At 38.1% G+C, this 26247-nt stretch overlaps 1 protein-coding gene across 1 annotated transcript in view; it reads right to left on the reverse strand.

The window, feature by feature from the left end:
• Nucleotides 1-26247, reverse strand: part of LOC142159454 (transmembrane channel-like protein 2) — a 165312-nt gene that overhangs the window by 46776 nt on the left and 92289 nt on the right. The window contains exon 15 of the mRNA XM_075214356.1: nt 15084-15272. Coding sequence (XP_075070457.1) covers nt 15084-15272 — 189 coding nt within the window. The remainder of the gene's footprint in view (nt 1-15083; nt 15273-26247) is intronic.

Here is a 26247-nt window from a genome sequence, read left to right on the forward strand (position 1 = left end):
CTTTCCGTCAGGTGTGCTTGCTTGCCATCCCAGCCGGGGTCTCCTTCTCTTCCATCCCAGGCAGGGATTCCTGCTCTGCCGTCTCAGTACAGGACTCTCCAGAGACTGCTGCCCAAGTTGAGAACTCTACAGATTCTGCTATTGAGCTAGAGCGCCCAGAAGCCTTTTCTGAATCATAAGAACCTCCTCCAGTGTTCTTTGACGAAGACCTCAAACAATTGACTACAGTACTTTATTTATTTATTTATTTTTTTTTGTATTAATTTGAATAGAAATTACAGCTATGCCACACAACATATTTATACAATACATAAAAAAAGAAACTTTAACATAGTACTAAAAATATTATTTAATTTCCTTACATATTCAATGCAATATTTTTATTCAATTTTGAATACATTTTTAGATATATTTTTAAATACATCTTCCAGGTGCGGTCAATTTATCTAAATGGAGTCTAATACCTACTACAAAGAAAAACCCACTTTCCCCATATAATCTATTTCATTTGATAATTGAATAGGGGGATTATTTAAACCTACCCTTTTCTCATACCAACTTGTAAGTTTAAAGCATAAAAAAAATTGTAACTTAAGTGTATTAGGTAATAAGTCAATAAAGCTTTCCCAAATTTCAAAAAAATGTATTTACTTTATTTTCCTTATGCAAAGCGGTCTCCATCCAATCCATTCTAAAAGCAAAAAACTATTTTGTCTGAAGTAAATCTAAGGATGGCGGTTGTTCATGTATCCACATTTGCAAAACAATCTTCTGAGCAACAGCTGAAATAATCAAGAGTAATTCTCTACTTCCTCTCGTTATTTGAGAAGAGACAGTCACAATTTCCAATACAGCCCACTCCAGGGATAAAGGAACATAGTTTAAAAGATATATTGGTGCATAGTGATAGACCTGCCTCCAAAAACTAATGTATGGACATTTCCACATACAATGAAAAAATGTAGCCTTTGAGCTATGACATTTTGGGCAACAATCCGATTCAACTCGACCCATAATATATTCTCAATGTGGGGACAAATAGCCTTTACGAAATATCTTCTAAAACATTTCCCTATATATAATAGCTGGTAATGTCTTGATAGAAAATACAAGTGTTTTAAAGATCATATCCAAAGTCACCTGAGGAAAAAGATCCACCCAGTAAGACAGTCCCGAACAAATGTTTGTATAATCAAACATTGTTTGTAAAAGTTTGTAATGAACAGAAATGGCCCTCTGACCTAATATTGGCTTAGAAATTACTATATCCAATTCATTAATCCATCTTGAGCTAAGAGATATTTACTGACCTAAAGAACATAATGGTGAGCCTGATGTGCTACAAAGACATGCATATAGGGCAGTTCAAATGTCTCGCTAATCTGAGCTACCATAAGTGTTCCTAGCTTGCTGATCTACTAATGATTCTATATTGTGGATTTCCATATTCTGCCATATATTGAATGGATATATAGCTTTCCTCTCTTGAAAATCAGGATTCTCATAAATGTTAAATAAAGCACAATACAATTAAGTACAATTAAGCACATATTTCATTCGAGTTGTACGCCAAACTTTCCATGTAGTAAGTAATAAGGGGTTGTCTATCCATTCTTCCAATAGGTCTTGCCTAGGTAAATGTAAGAAAGAAACCAAACTGCAAGTATATAACAAAAGAAATTCTAAATTTCCGTAGACGTTTCGGGCATTAAGCCACTCATGAGCATACCTAAGAATCGCAGCTTGATTATAAATCTTTAAATTCGGAAAGTTGATTCCCTGTCTCGATATGGGCTGTTGCAGCTTAAGTAAGCCAATTCTAGATCTCTTAGCTTGCCAAATAAATTGACGAAATTCCCTATCTATCAATTTTTCATCTACGGCAGTTAACAGAACCAGCAAAAGTTGCAGTGGATAAAATACCTGTGGGAAAATAGTCATTTTTATCAAGTTTTCTCGACCTAGATATGACAGGGGAAGCTCATTCCTTCTCCAAAGTTGAGCAACAACTTCTTTAATAATAGGACTAACATTCAAGGAGTAAAGATTCAGTATATTCTTAGGTAATTCAATCCTTAGATATGTCAGCCAATGGGATGCCCACATAAACCCAAAGGCCCTCCCCCATGTTGGTTTAGTAACCGAAACCATTGCCACAGATTTTTCCTTATTAACTGTAAATCCAAACTGTGCAAGTTTATCAAGCACTGGTGGTATTGAGGAATGTGAGTCAGAAATAAACAACAACAAATCATCAGCAAAGGATACCACCTTTGCTTCCACCCCCAAGGAAAAACCATGAAAATCTGGCATCTCTGTCAATATTTGTAAAAGAAGATCAAGAGCCAGGTTAAAAAGCAGGGGTGATAATGGATATCCCTGCCGCGTTCCACGAGTCATAGTTATCGGTTCACTGTTAATATTATTTATAGATAGATATGTAATTGGATTATTAAATATGTAGTTAACAAACCTGGCAAATGCCTCTCCAAATTGCCAATACTCAAATATAAGTTGAAGATGCTTCGATGAGATTTTGTCAAATGCTTTTTCTGCATCTATACTTAACAAAACATTGGCAATTGCCTTAATTATATGTGTAGATTTAACAACAGCTGCAATAGTCATACGTACTCCTCGTACCGAATGTCGACCTTGAGTAAAACCTAACCGATGAGATGTAATCAAATCAGGAAGAATGCTTTGTAACCTATTTGCCCTTATTTTAACAAAGATTTTAAAATCCTGATTTAACAAAGTGATTGGACGATAAGAAGATATCTAAATTCTTTTTTGGCTTAGGGATAAATATTGTATATGCTTCGTTAAAACGATGGAAGGGAAGTTGTTCAACATGCAATCTACCATACTTTGTAGAAAGAAAAGGTAATATATTAAAACACAATATTTTATAATATTCCCACCCTACACCATCGGGTTCTGGTGATTTATTATAAGGCAAAGTCTTAATAATTGAATCAATTTCTCTTTCCGTTATCTCTGAATTTAAAACATTACGATGTAATTCAGTTAGTTTAGGCATTTTAGCGGACTTTAATAGAGAGTGCTCAAGAGATAAATCTTCCATATCTGCTGTATATAATTTTTAATATTATATTTTATATTGGTGAACAATCGCAAAGGATGACATATATCTATGACCCGAAGACGGGTCTCTGATTGCCTCCGCATATTGTTTTTTCTGTTGGGCCTTAATCATATTTGCTAACACTCTCACTGCTTTGTTGCCCCACCTATAGTATCTATTCCTAGAATAATCCAATCTAGATTTTGCATTAAGTGCCAATAAATCTTCCAAAACCTGATGTTCCTTCATATAAAACTCAAAGGAAAAAGGTGATGGGGACTCTATATAAGCTTCAAACGCAGTTTTTACAGCTCCGTTAAAGAGATCATATTTAACTTGATATTCTTTTTTCTGCTTTGCCATGTGTGCAATGATGTGGCCCCTTAGTACAACTTTAGAGGTCTCCCAAAATAATACTATATCTTCCCAATGATTTAAAATGTCAATTACAAATTTCAGCCATTTCTGATTAAGATATTTAGTAAAATCGCCTGATTGTGCCGGATATGCAGGAAAACTCCAAGGCCGACGAGTGGCCACATCAGAGCTCAACCTCAAATTTATCCATATCGGGCCATGATCCAAGATCAAAATACTCCCAATTTGACAATAGCTTACTCTGAAAAGTAACCGATTTCAAACCATCAGTCAATCAATACGTGAAAAGGTATGATGAACCCCCGACTGAAAAGTATAAGTTCTTTCATTGGGGTTGTGAACCCTCCAATGGGTCAGCAAGCCCATGACTATCTTTAAAATATTGAATGTTATCCCATCCAGAGCTAGCATAGGAGGCAGGAATAGCTGATTTATCTAACCTTGGATTATCTACTGTATTGAAATCACTTCCCACAATAAGGTTTGGAAGGTCTCTTTGAAGTAAAAGCCCTGACAATTTAGCATAAAAGCCTCGATTAGGCATATTTGGAGCATAAGTATTCAACAATGTTAAACGTTCACGGTTAATTAACATATGCAACAGAAAATATCTACCCTCAGTGTCAATTAACTTATCCTCAATAGTATAACATAGTCTTTTGTTCAAAAGTATCACAACTCCTTGCTTTTTAGTTTCATAAGGGGTAGAAATACAATCTTGGATCCATGAAGACTTTAAAATCATCCCCTGAGTACAATTCCAATGTGTCTCCTGAATAAATACAATATCGACAAAAGTCTTTAAATAGGTTATAACTTTTTTCTGTTTAAGCGGTGAATTCAATCCTCCTACATTCCAGGAGATCATATTAAATTTAGACGGCAACATCCTCAAAACTCAATTTCTATCATGTTGTTTCCAATTATCCTATCCCTACCCTCGGGCAAGATAAAACAATCAGGAATTTACCAAACATCACTCCTGCCCTGTCCCAGCAAGCAGGATGAGAACAAATTTAAATTTCTTTACATCTATGACCGCAACTGGACTGCCAAAAAATTAATAACAATCAAAATCCCAAATAAAAGTTGCGGACTATAAATACATAACTTTTCCCTTTTACAATTTTCTACCTGACCTAACTTCATGCCCCCGGCTTTAAATATCAGAGGCATAGAGGAAAAAACAGCAATTACAAATAACAAGCCAAAAAACATATCAAACAAAGTTACATCATTGGACATCCTATTCATTTGAATGATCTCGTTTGCATAGTATCTGAGAGATTCATCTGATTTTCAAAATACCTCGCCTTAACCTGGTCTTCAAAAAAATTATTTTGCCCCTTATCAGTAATACGTAATTTAGCAGGATATAATAAAGCAAATTGCACTTGATTCTCCGAAAGAATTTTACATAATGGAGCAAATTCCCTTCGTTTTTGCGAGGTAATCGTAGAAAAATCCTGAAATATCAGAATCCTTGACCCCCTTACTGTCAAAGATTCAGCCCTATGGAAAGAGCGTAAAATCATTTTCTTCCCTCTGAAGCTAAGAAACTTAGCAAAGACTGTTTTAGGACGACTGCTTATAATTCCACGTTCTGGACCCATTCAATGAGCCCTCTTTATTATAACACTCTTAACATCAGGTCTATTTATAGTATTAGGGGATTTTCTCACGACCATGGGAAAATCCCCTAATAGCATCGGAGCTAGTTTCGGAGCTTCTACTGTGTAGAAGCTGTTTGCGGCGGTCCTGCCATTTTTTTTATTTTCCTTCAATCAAGCAAGAAGATTCTGGGATGTTACAAATATGGGCCCCCCCTGGCTGAAGAACAGAAGACTGCAAGCAACAATGCCCCCCCTGGGCAGAAGAACTGAAAACATTACAAGCAGGACTTTTGGAATTACAATTTTAATTTGGACATGGTCAAGCATGGACTTTGGATACAAATTTAATTTGCACTTTGGTGACAGTCATTTTTGGATTGAAAGCTGCTGACAACAGAAGAAAACTTCATTGGTGAGTATGTCGGGGATTTATTAATATTTTTAATAAAATATGTGGTGTAAATGAGTGTTTACTGTCATTATTGTGGGTTTATTATTTTTATTAAATGTTAGTGGTTTTAACAAGGGTGTTGTGGATTTGTAAACATTTTGTTTTGTGGAACTACAGGTTCCAACCAGCCGTGGGTGTCAGGGCATGTTGGCACTTGTGGTTCTCCAAGTGCCAACACGCCCTGGCTGCCGTGGGTATGCTGGTGCTTGTAGTTATACAAGTAGCAGCATTCCCACACTGTTTATGGCAAGCTTGCTGGCTGGGACTTGTAGTTCCACAAAACAAAATGGCGTCAGTTTGTTTTTTTCACACTTATTTCGCCATTATTACCCTACACCCACTGGCTAGGGGTGTAGAAAGAGCCCTAGTGCTATCAGCAATGGGCTGGGTGTTCGTAGGGAGGGGCGCTAATTTTTTTCGGCGGACCCCACTCCCTAGGGAATCCAGCCCAGCGCTGAATAGCCTGGGGTTGGTTAGTCATTATGACATGGGGACCCCTGCAACAAAGGTCTAGGGGATTTAAATGTGGGGTGAGGAGGAACTGCGAGTAGCCTGTGATTTGACCTTGGAATGTTTAGATCTTCCACTTTTCACCCCAGGGTTCCTCCTCCTGGTATTCTTCCCCATATATCTATCCATACCGATTAACACACACCTTTCCCCTACATCAGGTTACATTCAATCAAGAGCTAGATTATAATAATAAAACTGGGACTAAGGCGCTCTCAAATATTATAAAATGATGCTGCACCTCATGTAAATAGAAATATAAAGCAATAGAAGAGAGCGCAAATCTAAATAATCATATAATGAACGTGAATAATGCAAAAACAGCAAGGAAATGTCTAAAATAAAATGTAATAATTGTGAAGTAGACAGATTAGGCAAACTGCCGCACATGATATTTATAGCCCTTTTAAAGGACACAGTATGCGTTGGTGCAATAGCTGAGAAAGATAAAATCACAAGGTGGAAAATCAACTGTAGAAAATCATGTACTGACCCTACCTGTCCCTACTCGGTGATCCAGATGGTGGTCTCCCAGCAAGCTAGCTCCACGCTACGGAAGTTTCGTCGTCCTACCGCGTGTGGAACGCAGAAGTATTTCATGGAACACAAAAGTACTGTGGCTGCAAAGTGTCAAAATACCAATGTGTTTCATCCGCTCAGTTCGGACTTTGTCAAGGAAAGTAGTCTTCTATCTATGGGCTATAAAAACTCAGTCTCTATGCCTAATTGGTCAATAGCCTTTATTAATAAATATTGTAAATAATCCATTTTAAAATCAGTACTCTGTTGTCTGTCTACTAAAAGTACTTCTGTTAAAAAGATTAAAAGCATATAAAAAAGGAATATAAAAAAGGTATATACGAGAAGTATATAAAAAATAAAATATAAAAACAAATATTTTCAGATAAATATTTAGTTAAGACTAAACATTAAGGAATGAACCCAGATCAAAATCTATATTCAAACCATATGGCATTAAAGTTTTCATAGTATGGATCCATTTGGCCTAATATTGTGAGGTATTTTCCAGGTAGTTACCACCTCTCCAGAACTTTTCTATATGTTCTATCCCCACAAATTGAAGTTTACTGGGGTCACACTTATGTGAAGTAAGGAAATGGTTAGAAACACTATGGGCTAGATTTACTAAGCTGCGGGTTTGAAAAAGTGGGGATGTTGCCTATAGCAACCACTCAGATTCTAGCTTTCATTTATTTAGTACCTTCTACAAAATGATAGCTAGAATCTGATTGGTTGCTATAGGCAACATCCCCACTTTTCCAAACCCGCCGCTTAGTAAATCTAGCCCTATGTGTTTTCGAACCATTCTTAATGTTGGTTATTAGATCTGCTATACAGAATATTTTGCTGACCAATTTAACCAAGTAGGTTTTATTATCATGACTTGGTCCTTCTCCCTTTTTAATTCCGATTACCCCATTATCTATAATACCATGGACTTTATTAATGCCATTTGTCAGAAATACACTCCAACTATAGTCAAATCTGCTGGTCATAATTCTTCTGTTTCTATTCCGGCCTCTGTTTCAGCTCCTACGTTAATCCACAAGTCATCTATGCACGTAGCTTCAATTGGTCTATCCATATCTTCAAAAAATAAAAAGACTAATAAGGAAAAAACCCATTCGTAGACCGCATCAATCACAATAAATCTTGGTTACTGTCTTCATGGGCATATCACCATTTTGTGATAAAATAAAAAGTGCTACTCCGATTCTTGGCTGAGACTCAGACCCTGAGAGCTAATTTCCTGACGGCTCTAGAGAGTTAGTCATTGAACTTTAATTTTCTTCTTATGCTTTTCAGGAGCTGGATCTTGCTTACACTCCATTGGAGAAGGACGCTATTGTTTCCCCAAGGAGATACCATACGAAGAAAAAGCAGAAAAAGAGAAGAGCCTGAACAAAACTTTTTATGGAGCATATGGGGGATGATCTGCCTCAGAATGCTGCTTCATCTCAGCTGCACCTTCCTTTGGGACTATTCTGGACTTTATTATTGCAATTACCCTGCAGTACCTGTGTACCACCAGAGGTGCCGCTATTCTTCAATCTCGTCCCACTATCAGGGGTTAACTTGCTGCAGCTAGTTAATCATTTGCACCTGAGTGTCTCCTATATATGCTTACCTCTTCCAGTATCCTTTGCTGGTCATTTCTGTGCCTGTTTATGTTTGTTACCTTTGGACTAACGGCCTTGCTTTCTCTGTTCCTGTGGATATCCTTGCTTAGCCAGTTCCTGCATTTACCACTCACTTATTTTTTATCTCCTGGAGGTAATCCTGATATTTACATTTATCTGTTATTCTGCAATACCTGGAAGTCTGTTTAGTCTCTGACCTTGTCTGTGTTTACATTGCATCACCTGAACTGTATTTTCACTGTAATAAACAGGTTAATGTTTTCAACATATGTCTGGCTCCATGGCTGTAATTACAAGGACCTAGTTTGTGGAACAGAATTGTAAGAAGAGAATTGCTTTATAATTGGCTTTAAGTCCATGGTTTTCAGGATGTAAATTTTCATACACATGAATGAAAGCCACTTCAAACGCTGCTGCCCTATTGTGCTGCAAAGCTGAATTTTTATAAGTTTCAGTCATGAAAATGAACGTTCTCCTGCACAGTTGATCACTGTCATGCACTCTATGAGTACAATTTCCAGAATAATATATATGAAATGGTTGGCAGGCCGATGAGGTGTCTATGCCCGTGGGGCCCCTGGGCAGCTGTCCACCGTGCCCATGCATTAAGACAGCCCTGTTCCTCACTACCCCACCTACCACTCTTGACTCCTCTAATTCACCATCACAATGACTGCCCTTACTCTCTTTCGAACCTTCTGCCCCAATTACAAGAACTGCCTCCCCATTGCTGGGCCCTAACCTATTACCACCATCCACTCACACTCCACCCCCCCCACTATTCTCACCTTACTCCATGCTCTTCGAACACCTGCATCCTTATCCCCATCCCTCCTCTTAAGTTCCTCCCCTTTACCTGTGCACTCTGGTATACCAGATCTGTCCAAATCTCACGTTTTAAACGCTACCTCAAAACTCACCTTTTCACACTTGCCTATGCGGTTCCATCCTTAGACAATTCCTTTATCAAGCTCCACCTTCCTATTTCACTTTACCTCTTTCGTCTCCATTTACTAATCCTCTTAATTTTAGCTGTCACAAGTTTGGACCTTTCTACCTGTAATTTCCTCATCCTCTTTGTAATGTTTCCTGTAATTCTAGTTGTGTCTTTTTATGTAGTTGTTTTCTCTTTAGTCTCTTGTAATGATTTTTACTGATTCTATTGTTTCTCTTGTGCATTACTTATCTGTATTTTTTTTCTGTTTACTTTTTTGCTGATTGTACAGCACTATGGATTCTGTGGTGATATATAAATAACGATCATGAGTATAGCTATCGCAAACAGAAGGCTTTTATTTGTTCTCAGTTGCAATGTAGGAATGGGGGCACTTCAATTATTCTAATAGCTCTCAACAGCACTTTACTGGGTCCCAAGACACAGGTACCAAAACTGGGGGACATTTGGGCTGCCCCAGTAGATGTAGGCTTAGGTTGAATAAGGGTGCCAGCAATGTAACTATCTCTCACATGAGGTATTCCCTTGTTACAGGTATGCCTATTCCTTACTTTATAAAGGACATGTCTCTATTCATTATTAATGTTATGTACACAGCATTGTAAACTACTTGGCCACATTGTCTCTCCCTCAAATATAAGGTAGCACACTGTTACATTGTTGCAAGCATAAAGGAACATCATACAGACCTTATTAACATCCTACTTACCATAAGCAAATAATATTAAGGTATTTAATTATTTTTGCCCTTGAATCTTTTCAAACTTTCATATGTTTCACTTGCCTGCCTGTATATTGCTATTCTACCTAAAGTATATTATTATTTTACTCTTATTGTATTATTTCAATAAGTCAACATAAAAGATTAAATTCACATTATGTTCACAGCATAGCATCAGTACTACAATAGTCAGTCTAAAGGATAGTAATATTAGCTTGATTGCAGATGTTGATTAAATCAGTGTCAAGTCCTGTACCTTGGTCTTGTGCCCCTTAACTGTTCTGAACCTTAGGCACTTCACTAATTTTCGGTCAAAGAGGTTCTTGTTTGTGAAACTAATCCAAGAGAGGTGGGGATCACCTAGTAATAGACAATATCTAGATAAGTGTAACCCCCTGTCACTGTGTGTAGTGTGGGGTGCAAAGGGTACACAGTGCACCTCCTTCTCAAGCCCTGGCTAGCTGATGGGCATGGGTGTAAATGATCAGGGGGTCCCTGCACATGCAGGTGTTTCTCTGTAGTTAGTGGGACACAGGTAATGTCACTTTGTAATGCAGTGTAAAAGTCACAATAATTTGGGCGCCAGACCATCTCTATAACAAACTGAACTTTTATTTACACTTTTCCTCCAGCACGATAATCATAATGGTTGCAGAATATATACATCTCCTTACTCTCTCCAGCACAGTTCTTAATGAGCAATACGAATATGGTTGCAAATATCTTATCACTCCTCCTGCACAGTTCTTAATGTTATCCAGATGTTAAATAACATAATTTACATGTCTCTTGCACTCCATACTCACTGCAGATCACCCTTTCTGCAGGGGCACATGCATGGATGCTAATAGGCAGGCAGCCTCTCCTCCATGCAGCTCTGACACACTCTGTGTACCTCTCAACTGCAGCTCACCCCTCCTCTGCGGGGATGATGTCTCCTGTGCTCTGACACGTCACTCTGTGTACTCTCAGCCTCAGGATCTGACACTACAGCTACCAGGCCTCTTGTAGCAGCCCTCACTCCAGGGCCTCTTCCATGCAAAGTGTCCCCCTCTCTCTTGGGTTCTCTATAGTGGCATGGAGTTCTCCCCCTCATCCAGGGCACACATTCCTTGCCCTGGCTCAGTCACCATGCTCAGACTTCCAGGCAATGCTGGGGGAGCCTGGGAGCTTCCACCCCAGGTCCCCAGCTACAACTCTCCTCTTCTGTCTCCCTTCTCAGTTCCTATCCCCCCTTAATCACAGCCCCTCCTTCCTCTCACTTAGTCTCACAGGCTGGGCTGGGTTATCACCATGGTAGCCAGTTTATGTAACTTTTCATAAACTATTAGCTTACCCTCTAGGTGACCCCTCCTGAATTCACTGAGGTAAAGGTTTAACTAAAACACCACTAGGGGGGTGTTACATTCTCCCCCGATTAGCTGGGCACCCTAAACTACACCTAATGGGGCTGCCTAGCTAATCTCACTCACACCTAACTCACATATGACCACACACATGTAAACTTTTCTACATCACTATTGCATGAAAAATCACAGTGTAAAGTGAATACATACATAGCAATACAATGGCAGTATCAATATAAAACACATTTCACATTGCATACCCCACAACACCCCCAATGGATGTAAACATGTGAGTCACAGGTGTCCTGTTTTCTTTCAATGTACATTTAAATATGGCTTTATGCCAAAGCAATGTAGCACCTGCCCATGCCTGCCCATGTCTCCCCCCTCCTGGGTCAAAAAGAGACAGGTGGCTCTCGTGGGCCCCTCCCAACAAATACATCTCAGCAATATATGCAGGGGTGGCATTTGACCAGCGGGGTTGTCTTCCCCCCCTTTCTCTCCAACGTGGACGATCTGCCTTTCTTTGCTCCCCCTAATCCTCCGGAAGGGCAATATACAGACGTCACATTGCACAATCTGCCTCTCTTTGCTTCCCCAAATCCTCAGGAAAGGCAATATACAGACTGCATTATAATTACACCTCACACGTTGAACCTTTTCTTCTTTTGCTTCCCACTCAGCTGGGTTAAGTGGCACTACAAGTCTCAGCAACAAGCACACTGCTGCTCCATATACTGTCCCGGAAAGAAATTCTCAGCAAACAACTTGCTTTACCTCCTCATTACCCTTGGTCTCTGTTGGGCACCTAGAGACGGTCAGACATGGTGTCCCAAGGGTGTTTCTCCGGCTGGGCACACTGCTCTCAGTTCCTGTGTCCTGCAAGCACTTTCTCCATCTGTTGTGCTCGAGCCCCACGTTGGGCGCCATTATGTAACCCCCTGTCACTGTGTGTAGTGTGGGGTGCAAAGGGTACACAGTGCACCTCCTTCTCAAGCCCTGGCTAGCTGATGGGCATGGGTGTAAATGATCAGGGGGTCCCTGCACATGCAGGTGTTTCTCTGTAGTTAGTGGGACACAGGTAATGTCACTTTGTAATGCAGTGTAAAAGTCACAATAATTTGGGCGCCAGACCATCTCTATAACAAACTGAACTTTTATTTACACTTTTCCTCCAGCACGATAATCATAATGGTTGCAGAATATATACATCTCCTTACTCTCTCCAGCACAGTTCTTAATGAGCAATACGAATATGGTTGCAAATATCTTATCACTCCTCCTGCACAGTTCTTAATGTTATCCAGATGTTAAATAACATAATTTACATGTCTCTTGCACTCCATACTCACTGCAGATCACCCTTTCTGCAGGGGCACATGCATGGATGCTAATAGGCAGGCAGCCTCTCCTCCATGCAGCTCTGACACACTCTGTGTACCTCTCAACTGCAGCTCACCCCTCCTCTGCGGGGATGATGTCTCCTGTGCTCTGACACGTCACTCTGTGTACTCTCAGCCTCAGGATCTGACACTACAGCTACCAGGCCTCTTGTAGCAGCCCTCACTCCAGGGCCTCTTCCATGCAAAGTGTCCCCCTCTCTCTTGGGTTCGCTATAGTGGCATGGAGTTCTCCCCCTCATCCAGGGCACACATTCCTTGCCCTGGCTCAGTCACCATGCTCAGACTTCCAGGCAATGCTGGGGGAGCCTGGGAGCTTCCACCCCAGGTCCCCAGCTACAACTCTCCTCTTCTGTCTCCCTTCTCAGTTCCTATCCCCCCTTAATCACAGCCCCTCCTTCCTCTCACTTAGTCTCACAGGCTGGGCTGGGTTATCACCATGGTAGCCAGTTTATGTAACTTTTCATAAACTATTAGCTTACCCTCTAGGTGACCCCTCCTGAATTCACTGAGGTAAAGGTTTAACTAAAACACCACTAGGGGGGTGTTACATTAGTATTGCATAAATATGGATACAAAGTGGGCAGGATTTTCAGATAAGCAAAAGCAAACTGCATAGCAAGTCTTCTACTTAGGCTTCTAATAGTGATAACTATGTATTTGTTCCTGATCATGCATTATTTTGTATCCTGATATCTGGATTGCATCATACAAGTCTGCTGGTTCCTAGCTCTATTTATATTTGTATACTGGCTTTTGTTTTCTGGTCTGCATCTACACACTATTCCTATATAGCTTTACTCAGAATCCCCAGTCATGGACTGCAATGGCTATCTATTGCTTTGTTATGGGAAAGTGATTGCTGAACTCTGTGTTTAATCTACATCAGCATTGCTTTAGAGACATTGTTTGTTATCTTCAATCTCCTTAGACTGCATAAACCTGCAACAGCATTTCTTCAGTGAAATTGTCAGTCTGTTTTTATGTCTACTCTTTATACTGCAATAAACTCCCTAACATTTTTACTACAACATAACCTTGTTATTCCTTTGATTTCCTAACACCTTCCTTGCAGCTATACTACCCATATACAGATTCGGTCACCTTTCAAGTTTTAGCCTGGGATCCTTAATGTCCCTCTCATTGCATTAGTAAAGTGACATCATGTCAAGAAATAATTACAGTGGTTTCTACCCAGACTTTTTCTATACCAGAGTTTTGGGATATTTTCAACAAACAACAGACTGAGATTCCGCCACCTCATTGTCCTGCTTACTCGACTTTGGCACGCCCTTAATGTACATTGCTTACATGCATACACCCCTTCTCTACACTGTTCCGACCCTCCAAATCATAGGATGTCGGAAGTGTCATTTGCAGGCGAACAAGAATTGCATGCATTTGCATTCATTAGCGTAAAGTACATTCCTGAGCATGCGCAGAGAAATTTCATGCAAAATATGGTGCGTAACGGGACTTACGTTCCTTGATGAATCAGGTCCTCTATGTGAAACCATAAATTATTAAGTGGGTGTGGTATCCATAATTTAATTCTGAGGAAGGATTTCTCTAAATTCTCGTATGTCAGGGCCATAGCTAGAAAATGGCATAGGACATGACTTCTCAATTTTGCAATCCAGCATTATTTGGAGATGATGTGAGCAGGGAGAAGACCAACAGCAGCACAGATTAGGACAGGGAGCTACTTGATTTAAGAATCAATAGAACCACAAATGTTAAAATTAAAGCTTAAATATTAAATATTAATTTAATTAACCAGGGTTTATTGTTACAGAAAGAAAGGAAGCGTAATAATGAAAGTCGTAAATTCCAAATGAGCTTCATTTCAAAGTTCAACAAAGAACAAAAAAATGTAACCTATATTAAAAAATTGGAAGGTTCAGTTGATGATCCCTGTTCTCTGACCTGTCATAACTTTTAATTCCTAACATGTGTTTCCATATCTGTAGACAAAATAATTCCTTGAAATGCATAGCAAAATGTACACAATTCTTATGGATTCATGGATTAGGACATATTCCTATCAGTGTGGCGTTGGGCAGCCTGAAAATGCCCGGCATGCAGCTATAATATATACTTTATTGTTAGTGCATCTTTTTTTATTACATAATCCAATTTAACAATTACTTGATCTATTGAGAGTCTTTATTTGCCTATTTTGTCTTGCACCCTCCTTCCAATGAATCTGTGACTACTTCACCCTGTGGCGATGTAATTACTGATAGTCCGTTTCCCAGGATCATCTCAGCTGTGCTGCATGCTCTATGACTACACACAAGTGTATAAACTGTACAGAATAATGAACATTTACTCAATAATATATTGTTTGATTTATATTTTAGAAAGGAGTTATGGCTGTGGCAATGGTATAATGTACATAAATTATTATTCCATACAAATAACTGATGCATTATTTGAACAGCATAAAAACACATTACCTCATTTCTTTCATACCAGCCAATGTTCTGCATCTTCGAAAATGTCTGCGAGCGTTTTACAACAAAGTAGATGAGATATCCGCTTCCACATAAGCAGCATACTATCATTAAATTGGCCAGGACACGGAGGAATCTAGTAAGATGAATGTTTTCATTCTTATTGCTTTCTTCTTCATCTACAATAGATTCCTGAAGGAGACAACACCAAGTGCATAATGTTATTTGCTCTCAAATAAATAAGATATGGATGAGCATAAACAAGATATACTGTATACCTAAAGAACAAGGTGAGAAAAAAATCCTTCAAATAAAATTCTACCAGGTTGCAAAGATGTAATCATTGAGTAGTATTATATGCTTAGAACTAATTTATAAAATATTGCTGCAAGTTTAAGTTATTGTTATACATACAAAATAATAAAATAAGACTAACCTCTGGATCCAATACAAAATCTGTCATCGTCACTTAACACCACAATTATGTGTTTAAAGTGTGTCTGTCATGCACAATTAAAAAAAATCATAGTTATAATAGTGCAACATGAAAACAAGCCTAATTACAATGCACAGTTATTAGCACACATACCATCCTAATAAATTACGGCTGTGTCCCTGTCTCTTTGCCCTTGACATTATTTAAATTACCTGTTTGTGTGTAATATTATTCCCTTGTGAGCATTCAAAGCCAATCTATCTGGAAACTAGAGAACTTTCTAGTGTCTATCACAGAAAGTTTCTCAGGATCACAATGAGCATGGGATGTTCCCTATCTAATAAATGTCCATGAATATATATGTCTGCCCAGAAGATGGCTAATTTAATACATAAATGTAAATAAATAAATATAGAATATGCTATAAAACTGTAACATACGGTAAATGTAATATACAAGTTAACCCGTGCATGATACTCATGCATTCTAGTCAAATCAAGCTACTTAAGGTGCTAAAAAGATTCTTGTCATGCATTTGGGCCTAGCCCAGGCCTCCTCAGGGGAAGAGCGTTACTTCCCGACGCAAGCGCCCTTTTTTAACGTGGTTTTTACCACATGTCACCACCTCATCATTTTTCTCCATCACCTCATCCTTCATCTTTATCGCCACATCTATCCAGATGTCTATCCAGACACAGGGATCTCTCTCAGCGGTCCTGAGTATCACACTCCTCTCGCTCTGTCACCCCCGGCAACCACCAACCATTCCCCACTGTCACCCCCGGCAACCACCAACCACTCCCAACTGTCACCCCCGGCAACCACCAACCACTCCCAACTGTCACTTCTACTTCAAGAAATATATAGGTCAGTGTATAACTCTGTCCAGCAGGTGGCGCTGCAGCTTGGTGTTTTTTTTCACACACACACACACACACACACACACACACACACACACACACACACACACACAGACAGACTAACACACGCCACTAGGCATTTATATTATAGATGCTTAGATGGAACAGTTGGGAGGTATAGTTTAATATGTAGTGTGCATGTTACAGGTCTGTATTCAGACATAAAATAAGTATTTTTTCAGTTAAATAAGCTACAATGTCAGAATAGGTCTTTTTCGACAATTAACAACATATAAGATTGCTTCTGGTAGGTATTAACCTTTGCATACCAGGAACAATCCACAAGACCTGCTGTTTTGGAGATGCTCTGACACAGTGGTCTAGCCATCACAATCTGGCACTTGTCAAAGTCGCTCAGATCCTTACGCTTGCCCATTTTTCCTGCTTCCAACACATCAACTTAAGGAACTGACTGTTCACTTGCTGCCTAATATATCCCACACCTTGACAGGTACCATTGTAACGAGAAAATTAATGTTATTCACTTCACTTGTCAGTGTTTTTTAATGTTGTGGCTGATCGGTGTAAATAATATCTAGTTGGTGTAAATGACATCTAATGGGGAGTACTTTGAAATATTTCCAGTGGATTGCATATCAATGCCCTGCCCCAATTGTAAAATTTTATGTACCTGGGATATCTTACACTGATGGTAGATGCTTGTACCTGTTTGGCAACCTATAAGCTAAGTAAAAGCTGTAATTATTTAATCACTATTCCTCCTTCACATTACCCTGTTTGCACACAATATAATAATGTAATGAAGTATCAAACAAGAGAGAAAATTATCTTGACCGTCATTACAAAATGCAAAAGATGAATCTTCCATTTAAAATCTAATTAAATAAAAACACCTCCACACCTGAGTTATCTCTTAAAAATCAAATTATTATCTTCTTTCCTGCAGTAGTCTAAATAGAAATATCAATTAACTACTATAAAAAGATAGCCATGACTTGATATAGCAGCCAATCAGAAGCAGCTAGATAGTGATATTCCTCAACATCATTGTGTTGGGGTGGTACAGATGGAATGAGGAGGGACAGTGAAAAGTAAAGACATGATAGATGAATTAGTCTTTGTGGAATTCTAATGCACCCTCATAACTGTCCCAATCTCCATTCTGAGACAAACTCTGTCCTTTTATTTCAGCTGTGCCCTCTTCCAATTACAAGCTCTCTCATTAGCAGGGACCTCCCTATCCTGTGTTTTCATGTCTACATTTAATTTGTTTACCTTGTATGTCCTTGTTTTATGTATGTCCCATTTTCTCTACTGTAGAGTGCTGCGGAGCACCTTATAAATCTACAATAATATTAATAATAATAATAATAATAATAATAATAATTCCCGTGACTGTCCATCACTAATTATATTAACTTAACATTCTTCCCGTTCTGGTTCTTTCACTTTGTGGTGCATGGACACCCTTGTGGTTATCTGGACACAGAGCCAGGACTCTTGTTCACCACATTCGTAGAAGTTGTGCCAGCAGCTGCTGCCACCAAGGAGGCCACGGAGATCACCAAAGGATGAACAGAGATTGCAGCAGCAATGACAGAGAGTCCAGCAGCTTAACTGATACAGTATTCCAGTAGATCTTCAAAACAACCCTGTCATTGGTGTGGTGATGACACTCCTAGTTTCTACTTCTGTAATTTCATAATTTCCCTTAACAAATTTTTAACTGTTTTATATCTGTGAGAATGTTATGAGGGAAGTAAGGCACAGAGCTGATCTAAAGTGCAGCCATCTCTAACTACCATCCGCATGCCATCAGTATTTTACATTTTAAGTTATCAACCCCCTTCCTTCAACAAGTTGAATTGTGAGGGTCCCATGCCATAGACCCTAGCAGTTCTCATCCCTGCTGGCTCTGCACCAGGTCTTCATTGCAATCTTCTTTGTCTTATACTGTATATTAATAATGATCTCAGCCATTTGAGTTATTATACAATGAATTTTGAATAATTCTGATGATATTATCCTTGCAATGATATCATTGCATCATGCACAAATCATGCATTGACGTTATTTGGATTATTTATGTGGATTTAGATGATTTATATCAATATGGATTACACTTTTTAATCATGTTGCATAATTTTTCTGGATACATCAATATGTTAATTATGAGAATAATACAATCTTATTTTTATTTATCAAAGTGGCTTCATTATAACTTGCATCTGATATTTAAGCACACTAAAGACGATATCCTGGATTATTATTCTTAAATTGTTGGATGTTTACATGCTCATTTAATGGGTTCTATTCCAAGGTTGATCTCAGTGAGTGCCCCTGTTTTCTGTATTTGGTAGAAAGGTATTTTAAACCATAAAGGGACTAAATTATTGGCTTGAACATAACAGGCCTGATTCATTAAGAAAAGTAAAGCAAAAAAATGAGTAACTTTGCACCTTGGCAAAACCATGTTGCATTGGAGGGGGAGGTAAATTTAAAATGTGGGGAAATATTTATAAATGTGGCAGGGCACGTCCTAGACCAACTTAAAATGTCAGTGTAAAAATAAAACTATCAAGTATTTGTGTCCTACATGAAAAAACAGCCAGGATTTTCCTTATGTGCAAAATAATAAACTAATTTGCACCCCTCGTCTTGTAACGTGTATTTGTCCAGGAGAAAACTTATTACCTTACTTTCCCTAATGAATCAGGCCCAGTGTCCTTACTAAATATCTTAAGTTTCTTTATGACTACTTTTTGTGATTTCTAACAACATTTTTATACCTTGAGGCATATTTGATTTTGTTTTATTGCCCATGAGTTTTGACAAAAGGCTACTCTGTGAAAACAATGGTGTAATGCAGAAAGCACCTCAGAGCTGAAAATTAACAATTCTGTCCCATGTTATGAATACATGGCTTAAAAGCACAAAAGAATTAAAGTAAAAAGTTAAAGCAATGTAGACAGCAAATGTATATGCGACATGTGCAATCTAATAAATGTATATGCGACATGTGCAATCTAATAAATGAAAATCACCTGAAGACGGAGAAGCACTTTATGGAATAGTAAAACTATGCTAATAAAGCATTTTCATACAGACTAATATAAACTAAATAGAATTCCATGATCTAATACAAAATTAGACAGCAGGTACAGCAATTCTCAACTACTGTGTTGAGGCACATTTGCGTTTCACAGTCAGTGCAGTTCAGTTTATAGCCAGAATAGGTGACGCCTGGAGGCGCCGCATGCTAGATGTGCTGCCATGGATATCTGATCACCATATTGTTTTTTAAATAAAAGAAAATGCTTGATCTCTGGCATGGCCAGTGACTTTATGTTGTGCAACGAAGACAAATTTCTGGCATGAGTCCTGGTGATGGGGTTCATGTCTTAGTTCTTCTCAATGCATATATGATATTTAAAAGATGCATTTACACATTTGAAAAACTAATACACTTTATGTTAAACAGTTAATGCAAAGTAGCAAACATCACATTTTGTGATTTTTTTTTTATTCCCACGCATGAATTAGAAGGAAGGTGATCATCGGGGCCTGATTAAGGGTTCGGGACACCCTACGCTAATATTGGCAGCACGGTGGCTTAGTGGTTAGCCCTTCTGCCTCACAGCACTGGGGTCATGAGTTCGATTCCAGACCAATTGGCCTTATCTGTGTGGAGTTTGTATGTTCTCCCCGTGTTTGTGTGGGTTTCCTCCGGGTGCTCCGATTTCCTCCTCCACTCCAAAAACATACCAGTAGGTTAATTGCCTGCTATCAAATTGACCCTAGTCTCTCTCTATGTCTGTCTGTGTGTATGCGTTAGGAAATTTAGACTGTAAGCTCCAATGGGGCAGGGATTGATGTGAATGAGTTTTCTGTACAGCGCTGTGGAATCAGTGCCGCTATATAAAAAAATGGTGATGATGATGATGAGTTCTCTGTACAGCGCTGCAAAATTAGTGGCGCTATATAAATAAATAGATGATGATGATGATGTTCCAGTATTTTGAAACTCAGCTCCATTTTGTTTTCATTAAAATCAGAACTTTATATCAGAATTGAGGCTTAAATGAGAGCTACTGAGGGAGAAGATGTGAAGGTGAAGGAATAGAGGGCTGTCATGTCTGACCCTGTTGCCAGAGGGCTGTCATGTCTGACCCTATTGCCAGCCTTGTCTCCCTTACTCATTTATCCTCAAGCGCTTGCCCAAGGCCCAAAGGCCTTCAGCCTGTACCATTGGAATATGTCAAGATTAAAATCTTACTATATTTTTTTCCACGCTTTCTTTTTTACTTTGGAGAACTATTTTCTTATATTTTAGAATTACTTTCAGTTTCCCTGTCACAATTTTGGACTCCAAAAAATGTTGTGCCATCCAAAAGACTTGCGCCCTAGGCTGTAGATTATTCAGCCTATTGGATAATCAGGCCCTGGTGGCCATTCTACAATGGAGAATGGCCACATCACATTAGGGATGTACCTTAGCTCTACTGAAGCACTGGGCTGCCCCAGTCCTCTTTTACTCCTATATAACACCTCTTCAAAGATGAACACACCTGCCACTGGTATGTTCAGCATTTAGGGGTCATTATTTCTGGGGACATATCTTCCAACTCTCCCCAAATAAAACTTCTTTAATACGGGACAGTGGGATAGTCCTCTCAAATCAGGATTGTCATGACCAAATTGGGACAGTTGTGAGGTATGTATATGTGAAAAGGGATGAGTGGGAGAATGATGGGGAAACATATGTGACAAGGGAAGAGTACACGTGCATATGTGACATTATATAATTTTCATTTCATACACCACCTCTGTTATTGATCCCATACCCATACCCATTCTTTGTCAGTCCCCTCCAACCCTTCACTTATTTTTTTGTTTTATCTTTTTATTACAGCATGTCAGAATTAACATACAAGTTCATAGAAAAGATGCAAAATGTACAAAGAGAGAAAAGAAGAATAGAAAAAAAATACACTTTACAGCATATTCTATAACAATCAAAGCTAATAATTCAACACTTGTTATAATGAGGAACTGATCAGGTAAATTAGCTAATCAGAGCCTATGGAGCATTGGCAACAGTAGTTATAAGTCCAAATTGGAGACTAGAAAGGTAAAGAGAAAATAGCATTTGCATAGAAATCCACATCTTATGTAGCATGTGGGAGTCACCCCTTGATTTGAGATAGTGTATTGAAATAATTGAACAGTGAATAGACCACGGCACTTAGTGAGTAATAATAGTGACTAACACATGCTCAATAATAAAAATAAAAATAAATAAACACATACAATAGGCAGCTTCATTTATATGTGATTTAGTGAACCAATCTAATTTCTATGACCTATGCTAATATTAGAATCAAGTTCTAAAAAATATTTAATAGCGTCAATACCCATAGTATAGGTCATAGAAATTTTATATGTGATTTAGTGTGGTTCATTCTCTCCCACAACTATTTCAAGTTTTTGGAGACTTTATTTATTGAAACCTGTGGTACGGCCATGTGTACAACTTTTGCCCCGAGTCTAGCTAATCTTTACATGGGGAAGTGGGAATTAGATTTAATTTATTCAAATAACCCCTGTAAGAATAATATTGTTTTTTATAGACAATATATTGATGACATCATATTAATATGGGATGGTCCAGAAATTAGTCTTAATTTTTTCAGTTCATCAGGGTAAATGAATGCATTTCATATAGATTTTTTTTCAGAGATAATATGATTGAAACTAGTACTTTTATTAAACAAGTTGATAGCAACAGCTATTTACACTATGAGAGCTGTCATCTGAAAAAATGGAAGGATAATATTCCACATTCTCAATTTAACCGGATTAAAAGAAATTGTTCTAACCAAATGATTTGTGAAGAACAGTTTAATAACTATGTAGAAAGATTTAAGGATAGGAGATACCCTGAGGGCTTATTAGAGAAAGCTCTGAATAAAACTAGGTCTAAGGATAGGGAGGACATGTTGTTATACAAAGATAATCAAAGTAGAAAAGATATTATTCCTCTTACAACAGAATTTAACATAGATGAGAGACAAATAAAACATGTTTTCAATAAACATTGGTGCATTATTAAATCAGACCCTGCATTGGGTTCTATAGTATCTGATAAACCAGACATTGTTTTTAAAAAAACTAAAAATCTTAAAACTTTGTTAGCACCAAGTCTATTATGTTAGACTAAAAAGATGGAAAGGAGACTTTCCTAACTAAGTCCAGCAATGTTTTTTTTTAAATGCATGAACTCTAATGTATGTAAATTAGTAGATTCCTCTAGGGGAACTTTTTATGATTCACTCAACAGTAATGAATTTAAGATATATGGTCGGATTAATTGTGAAAACTACCTCTGTAATTTATTTGATTGAATGTCCTTGCCATCTAAAATATATTGGCAAAACAAAAGCATGTTAAAATTACGTATCCAGGAGCATGTGCGAGCAATTAGGAATAAGTCAGATGTACATTCAATTTCTAGACATTTTATTTTACATCATAATGGAGATCCTAATGGCCTAAAATTCAAGGCTATTGAGCATGTTACACTTGGCTCCAGGGTGGGGGTGGGGGGGGGGGATTTTGCCATGAGGCTGGCACGTACTGGATATTTAAGTTGGGTACATTAGCTCCATCTGGTCTTAATGAGGTGTTTCAGGTAGCACCATTTATTCAGTTTTATATAATTGTGTTCTAATATGTGTCTTCTTCTTTATTCTTGCTCCTTCTTCTCTCTTTATTATATCTAATGGTTGTCAAAGTCAGCAAATTGGATAAAGTCATTTCAATTGATATCAAGCAAACTTGATCGTCTTTGTCTGAAATTATGCGTAGAGCACGCTATGGTGTGGAAGGGCGTATCCAGCTGCAACACGTGGCAATAACAGTTTTTACACTTTAGTATACATTCGCACCAACACACACATTTGTAAATAGTACACATTAATCGTAGTTGCAACACATAGTTATTTATGTCGAAGTATAGTAGTGTTTATGTGTAATATTATAAGTTATATGCATAAGAGTGATACATATGGTTCAGGTTAAAGGAAATGTGTCATGTCTAATATCATATTAATCCCCTTTACTTCAGCAGCTGTTCGGTGCATTCGGCAAAGAGATTGCACATTGCATACTCTAGTTATTGATGTTAGGGAATAAACCTTTAATATGATATTAACTGTCAAATGCTAATGGATTGATTGTAATTGGAGTTTGGCGGGAAGAACAGAGCAATTTGGCGGGAAGAACAGAGCTCATCCCCTGGAGAGACCCCCACCTTTGGATTCCTTAGATTGAATCAGCCTATGATGTGTAACCCCCTGGACCCTCCTGATGCCTGGACCAATAGAAGCAAGCTATACCATCGACATTGTTTCACTGTATCTCTGTTTGCATATAAGCAGTAGCTCTCATGTAGTGTTCAGTCACCTTGACCACAGACTTCAGGACTGAATGACTGTTCACTAGATCCAGAGCGCCTGCGATAAGTAACGGCTGTACTTATTATTATTTCGCTTGAATATATTCTGCTACTTTTTGAGAATAAATCTTTGTGCGTTGGAAACACAAATCGAGATTCGGCAATCGTTATTGGATAGCGACAAAACGCTCATAACATGGTCATATGATTATAAAGAGATTTTTAATATTGTTAATTCATGAAGATGTATATATTTTTATATTTTTTCATTTTTTTTATGTATTATATAATGTTTTATATTTACTATGTACTGTACTATATTTATATACATTTTTGTACTGTAGTCGACTGTGTACCTGATAACTGTTTTTATATATATATTTATATAATTAGCCCTTTCTATGTTTTTTTGTTATGGTGATTCTTGTATTTATTTAAAACATAGCTACTATAATTTTGTCACCAAAATGGTGCCTCTCTCGTCTTTCTTAATTATGTAAATTAATCTATTGATTGTGCTTGGGTCATAATAGTGGGCGAGTAAGGGTGTTTCATATGTGGAAGTCATGTGACATAAGACGAGTGTTGGTTATATGCAGCCACATCTTTGCGATGTATGTATTAATGAACTAGATTACAAGTTGCACATTTCTTGAGATACATGTATTTTATGAGACACGCAACTCAAAATGCACATACACAACCACAATTTTGCATCAATATTTTTACTTGTATAGTTGGACTGTATTTTTACAGGGAAATGTAAATGAAGCCAATAGTGGTGTATTTATCAAGCATCTTCCTTCTGTGGTGAAAAGAGCAAAAAAACATGCATAAAAGGTTGTGGGATTAGCTGTGCATGTTATTGGTTTGCCATGCCAGCCTTTGTCATTGTGTGCTTGCGATAATACACTTTGGGCCTGATTCATTAAGAAAGGAAGTCAAAAAAAGAGTACGTTTTCTCCTGGACAAAACCATGTTACAATACAAGGGGTACATATCATTAGTTAATTATTTTGCACATAAGTTAAATACTGGCTGTTTTTCATGTAGCACACAAATACTTGATAGCTTTATTTTTGCACTGGAATTTAAAGTTGATCCAGGACATGCCTTACCTCAAATATAAATCTGTCCCCACATTTTAAATTTAACTCCCCCTCCAATGTAACATTGTTTTGACAAGGTGCAAACTGGGGGGGGGGGGTGTGTGGTCTGGACGCCATGACTGCAGGACGTGTTCAATACTAGGTCTGACACTGAACTCTCCCAAACTGCAGTTTTTGAGATAATAACTAGGGATGTGCACCGGCGACTTTTGAGGTCTCGTGTTTTGTGTTTTGGATCCGGATTTTCGTTATTTTTGGGGTTCGGATTTGTCTCGCAAAACACTTGAGGAAAGGTCTCGGTTCGGATTTAAGGTTTTGGATTTGGATTTTTTTTGAAAAAAACATAAAAAGTTTAAAAATCAAGTTTTTGGGCTTATTTTCACTCCTAGGCTATTATTAACCTCAATAACATTCAATAACAAGCATTTCCACTAATTTACAGTGTATTCTGAACACCTCACAATATAGTTATTAGTCCAAAACGTTGCAACAAGGTATCTTTCTGGACTGCGTAGAGGAGTGGGTCACCACAATATATATTAAAAACCCTGAACTTTTATGATTCGCACCAATAAATGTACCTGGACTGCGTAGAGGAGTGGGTGACCACAATATATATTAAAAACCCTGAACTTTTATGAATCGCACCAATAAATGTACCTGGACTGCGTAGAGGAGTGGGTCACCACAATATATATAATAAGAAAACCATCAACTTGTTTGATTCGCACCAATAAATGTACCTGGACTGCGTAGAGGAGTGGGTGACCACAATATATATTAAAAACCCTGAACTTTTATGAATCGCACCAATAAATGTACCTGGACTGCGTAGAGGAGTGGGTCACCACAATATATATAATAAGAAAACCATCAACTTGTTTGATTCGCACCAATAAATGTACCTGGACTGCGTAGAGGAGTGGGTCACCACAATATATTAAAAACCCTGAACTTTTATGAATCGCACCAATAAATGTACCTGGACTGCGTAGAGGAGTGGGTCACCACAATATATTAAAAACCCTGAACTTTTATGAATCGCACCAATAAATGTACCTGGACTGCGTAGAGGAGTGGGTCACCACAATATATATAATAAGAAAACCATCAACTTGTTTGATTCGCACCAATAAATGTACCTGGACTGCGTAGAGGAGTGGGTGACCACAATATATATTAAAAACCCTGAACTTTTATGAATCGCACCAATAAATGTACCTGGACTGCGTAGAGGAGTGGGTCACCACAATATATTAAAAACCCTGAACTTTTATGAATCGCA

The sequence above is a fragment of the Mixophyes fleayi genome, chromosome 5 (genome assembly GCF_038048845.1).
Source record: "Mixophyes fleayi isolate aMixFle1 chromosome 5, aMixFle1.hap1, whole genome shotgun sequence".
Lineage (NCBI taxonomy): Eukaryota > Metazoa > Chordata > Amphibia > Anura > Limnodynastidae > Mixophyes > Mixophyes fleayi.